Source organism: Pleuronectes platessa, chromosome 22, assembly GCF_947347685.1.
Source record: "Pleuronectes platessa chromosome 22, fPlePla1.1, whole genome shotgun sequence".
In the NCBI taxonomy this organism is placed as follows: Eukaryota; Metazoa; Chordata; class Actinopteri; order Pleuronectiformes; family Pleuronectidae; genus Pleuronectes; species Pleuronectes platessa.
In genome coordinates this window covers 4,238,658-4,243,490 of record NC_070647.1, presented here as the reverse complement: position 1 = coordinate 4,243,490, position 4,833 = coordinate 4,238,658, and the positions used below count along the sequence as shown (strand labels likewise).

At 42.1% G+C, this 4,833-nt stretch overlaps 1 protein-coding gene across 1 annotated transcript; it reads right to left on the bottom strand.

Annotated features, from left to right (window-relative positions):
• On the bottom strand, positions 1 to 3,771 carry rergla (RERG/RAS-like a). The gene is made up of 5 exons (XM_053414695.1): positions 3,654 to 3,771; positions 3,433 to 3,489; positions 1,639 to 1,712; positions 570 to 718; positions 1 to 286 (listed from the first exon to the last, which is right to left on the bottom strand). The coding sequence occupies exons 1-5, from the start codon at positions 3,703 to 3,705 to the stop codon at positions 1 to 3; spliced, it is 618 nt and encodes a 205-aa protein (XP_053270670.1). The 5' UTR covers positions 3,706 to 3,771.
• Positions 3,772 to 4,833: the final 1,062 nt, after the last annotated feature.

Here is a 4,833-nt window from a genome sequence, read left to right as displayed (position 1 = left end):
TCACACCGATTTCCTCCTCTTGCCAAAGACGTTGTTGATGAGCTTGACCATGGACTTGGAGCCGCTCGGGCGCCTCCTGCGCTCCTTGGCCTTGCTGCCCAGGCTGGCCTTCTGCACCATCTTGGAGAATATGAGCGCCACCTCCTGGTAGTGCTCAGCCACCGACAGCTCGTAGAACTGGCAGTGAAACTCGGCGGCGAGACGCTGACCCTCTTCACGTTGCACCTCTCGCATGTGGCACAGGTCCTGTTTGTTGCCCACCAGAAATATGGGCGAGTCTACGTTCCTGCGGGGAGAAGAGAAGCAGAGCAGGGTCACAGGCGAATCCGTGCAGCACTTTTACATTTCGGAATATGGGACACTCTGCTCAGAAGTTCTGTGTATGTGCAGCACTGGACAGATTTCCACTAATCTCGGTTAAAGGATGGTACAAGAGGGAACTCGTGAAAATTTGGGGAACATCCAGATAGAGGGGCAGATTCAGGAAATGCTCAACTCGTCCTTTTTAATATTGCTAGTTCGGGCTTTAACCTTGGCGGAGGCAGTTTAACAGTGCTCTTGGTCCACACCTTTTGGCAGATCCATGGTGCAGCTCTCGGATCAGGTGCACGATGGCTTTGACGGCGAGGAAGGAGGAGAGGTCGCTGATATCGTACACCAAGATGAAACCATCAGCCCAGTGGATCTGGCTTTTTAAAGCAGACTTACCCTCACAGGCCTGAAACAGAGACAAACACAGTTGATATTAAATCAAGTCAATGCATACAAACATGAATGTTACATTTTGTTGTCACAAGAATTTGCGGAGATCCAACTGTTGTCTGAGTAAATATAAATACTTTAATGGAGGTTTACAGTGTGTGGTTGTGAGGGGACTTTCAAATTTGCGTTGATATCTAACTCAGATGAATGGACCTGAGACTTGACAGTGGTTCAGCTGAGGACAGCCACATGCATGACTGGCTCTGCAAACTGAGATGGATGATATTAACGGGGTTTTGCCGTTTCAATCACACTATTGGAACGACTGCAGCGAGAGGACTTGGCCAAACAACCTCAAGTGCCCCCTGTAGGTTCTTATCTATCATGACCTTATCTATCCGATCAGCCTCAAACATACAGCCGGGATTATATTGAGGCCATAAGAGTCAAAACACAACAACAGTTCACAAATCCTTTCAATTCTATACCACTATCCAGGACTTTACCACTTTGCCACCTCACCTCTTTATTCAAAAGTGTGGTCTTTCAGTTTTAGAGATGGATTTATTAATATCCTGATTCATTTTTATAATGCTTGCCCTCAAGTAGACCCTGCTTGTGCTTAGATTTGCTTGAATCGTGCCCTTGCACTCTGATATTTTGTTGCTTGAACAGATGTTGTGCTGCGCTCCAGCTTCAGTTCTTATCCTTGTTACCTCTGTGTGCGCGTTACACATCGGCTTTTGGATTTCTCCTCTGGTTTTCGATCTTATTTTCTCCTGTACTTGGATTTATTTGTGCAAAAAGTCTGTCAAAATTCCCTAACCAAATGATGGTGATGACAAATTAAATTGTCCAGCCCTTTACAGTAAATATAGGAGAAGACCCCATAAATAATAGTCATTATCCTGAGACTATGTTCCTCTATGAACTTACCTGAGAGCAGGGGTCATAGAGCTCCAGGTGAACCTGCCTCCCATCCACAGACAGACACTTCCTGTACACGCACTCTGTGGAAGACAATCACAGAATCAAAGAGTGTAATTAGGAGTTTAACAAGTTTATAAAGCTAAGGAAAGTTAATTAATGTGATTGTGTTCACTACATTCAAACCAAAAGGTCTTTGTATTATTTTAAGATAAATCTTGGGAATGAGGGCGTCTGCGGATCTCACACAGCCTCTCTTCAAATTCATTGTTTTTTGGCTCGAGCGCAGTTCGATCCCTTGCTGTCAGTAGGCTCATGTGCAGGTTCATGGACGTCTGCAGAGCCCCCCCAAAGTTACATCCCATGGCTGATGATGGACATTGGAGACAATGACGTTACTCAGTAATAAATCCATCAAGGATATTAAATATTGATCAAATCTGTAAGCTCACTTTTTAATACTTGATGTTTTGATGCACGATGACAATGCACTTGTGGATAAAAATAAATTCTTCAAAAACAATGACACGCATTTTTATATATTGTCTGTCTTTGTAGATCACGAACAATGCATGTGTCACCGACAGTCGAACCAATGTCTCTTTCTGCTATGTACTCTGTGAAACCCTTCATTGTGTGACAGTCTGTTGTACAGAGTTTACAACCTTTTGCTAAGAAGTGGTGAGGCTAAAAAAACACTGGATGAAGCCCTGCACCTTCTCTATGGCGAAGTGCATCATCGAATAAACTGTGGAGCCAAATCAACAACACTGAAACTGCCTGTGTGTTCTCAGTTGACTGTAGATCAGGCCAGAAGGTTTCACGTGTAATCAGGTAACTGAGACCAAAGGTAAACAGACTCTGGAGCAGCGCCTCTCAGCTCTGGTGATTTTTTCTGGTCCGAAGGCAAAACGGTGACACACTCAGAGGGAACAAGCTCACATGAAACCAGATTACTCTGAGGAAAACAAAGGCATATTGAGCCTTTATCTAAGAACAGTGTTGAGTCACTATCTGTGCAGGTTACATGACCTTTCACGGAGCGTGGGTCCTCAGAGCAGACGGTGGCAGATTCAAAAATGAGAAGAGATGAATGGATCAGGTCGTTTTAGGGCTCTGCTCTGAAAACTGAGCTGCAGTTAGAAGACAAGCAGGAACAATCTTATACAAGAATGAATAAAGTGCGGCTCACTGTCGGGACTGTTGGGTTTCTCAATATTTGTTTAGGTCTTGACCTTCTATGTAAAGTGTCTTGATATAATGCAGGACATGCATCATTCACGGATCTACTTGGAAAAAGTAATCATAGTAAGTAAGTAGAACAGCTACTTTTTGCACATTATTATTAGTAGTTTTTTATAAACTTGCTGTTTTGCACATTACAAATACATTAGCCTGTCGAGTTAATTTAATTTGGCATTTTATTACAGATAAACATAACGTCACGTAACGTTACATTTTAAAGTCCAGCTGTGCAGCAAAACTGTTTCAACTCCAGGATATCCATCTGGATCTCCTTGTTGATATGTGTCCTGACATGGTTAGAATAGTTTAAATGATCATTTTGTACAATTTAAAGAAATATTTTCAGCGAGTGTCATCCAAAGTTTATTCAATACAATGTTAATCTTGCCCATACATAGCTACAGTAGAAAACTAAGAGAAAGAGAAGTATAATTAAATACATTTACCTATTTATTCAATTGTCTATTTTATTGAATCATTTTGGATAATAATGGACAATAGGACAAATAATTATAATTAGTATTTAAAACACAGATAATTGATGAATTAGTTTATTACCTGAGGATGATGCGTACTCGCCAATAAAACGCCTGGTGAGGAACCGGACGATGAGAGCTGTAGACAGACAAACAGTTAGAGACAGACAGGTACAGACAGGCAGGTGGACAGACAGGTTCAGACAGACACACAGACAGGTACAGACAGTTAGTCAGGTGAGGTCCATGAAATGAAACAAACTTGTCTGAGTTGTCCAGGAACATGTGTCCCAGCTCTCCTACCTGATTTGCCAACACCTTCACCGCCCAGCACTGCAATCTTCATCTCATTCATGTTGGCTGTGGAAACCAGTTCGGGAGCAGTGATCTCCCTCAGATGTCATCCCTCTGAGGAGCCGAGAAGGTAAAGAACCACAGAGCTGATGATCTGCAGGGAAAGAGCTGCTGGAGTCTGCTGCATGCTGGCCAGTGGGCGGGCCCCTCAATTATCCTCCTCCTCCTCCTCCTCCTCCTCCTCCTCCTCCTCCTCCTCCTCCTCCTCCTCCTCCTCCTCCTTCTCCTTCTCCTTCTCCTCCTCCTAGTGTCAGAATCAGACTGCAGGATAGCCTGAGTCAACAGTGTGTTGAATACTGGTTTAAGTCAGTAAATCAAAATGAGAAATATGCACACATAGAAGCTGCAAATCCCTTATACAAGTCAAATCCCAGTAACTATAATCATTATATGATATTTATAATCATAATAATTAACTCATTATTAACTTTTTATATAACTTAAAATAGGTTAAGAGCTTTGGTGACATAAAACAGTAAAACATGGTGCAATACAAGTTTACACAGTTAATGCAAGACATAATGGATGAGATGTCTAATTAAGAGGCCTTTTATAAGCACTGAGGTAAATCTCGTCTGATAAAGGAAGGTTATTTCCAGCCAGTGACAGCTCGACCACCCTCTGTCTTGTCCCGGGTACACAGAGCGACAGCTGCTTAGCAGATTGAAGAGCAGGGGCATAAGTGATGAGGAACTAGGGCCAGTAGGTAATTTATAAACCAAGCATATGATGTTAAAATCAATTCTAAAAACCACAAGGGTCTCTTGCACTATTCCAGTTTGCTCTATACTCTCATCCAATCCACCTGGTACCTTCTGACTGCATACCATGTTGTACTGTGTACTTTGTTTGGAGTACTTATTATGCTGCGTACTTATATTATTATATGTTCTGTCTGACAATAAAGTTGACTTTGACTTGACTTTCACTCTATAATGAGCATTTTACTCACATACTGCTGGAGGTGGAACTAGTTTAACTAGAATGACGAGTTCATGAGATGCTTGATGGAGCTGCATGGAAAGTATAGAAGGAATATTTTATCCTGTTTTAAACAGTGCAGTGGAAATAGACACAAGTGAATGGTATTTTTACAAGCTTATAAAAACTTTTTTTTCTTTGGAAATTC

What these genes read in the sequence shown, in the direction of transcription:
- rergla (XM_053414695.1), bottom strand. Translation starts at nt 3,705, where the DNA reads ATGAATGAGATGAAGATTGCAGTGCTGGGCGGTGAAGGTGTTGGCAAA. An exon ending in CGAGTACGCATCATCCTCAG is followed by an intron (nt 1,713 to 3,432) that starts GTAATAAACTAA and finishes TGTCTTCCACAG; the next exon opens with AGTGCGTGTACAGGAAGTGT. An exon ending in TCTATGACCCCTGCTCTCAG is followed by an intron (nt 719 to 1,638) that starts GTAAGTTCATAG and finishes TCTCTGTTTCAG; the next exon opens with GCCTGTGAGGGTAAGTCTGC.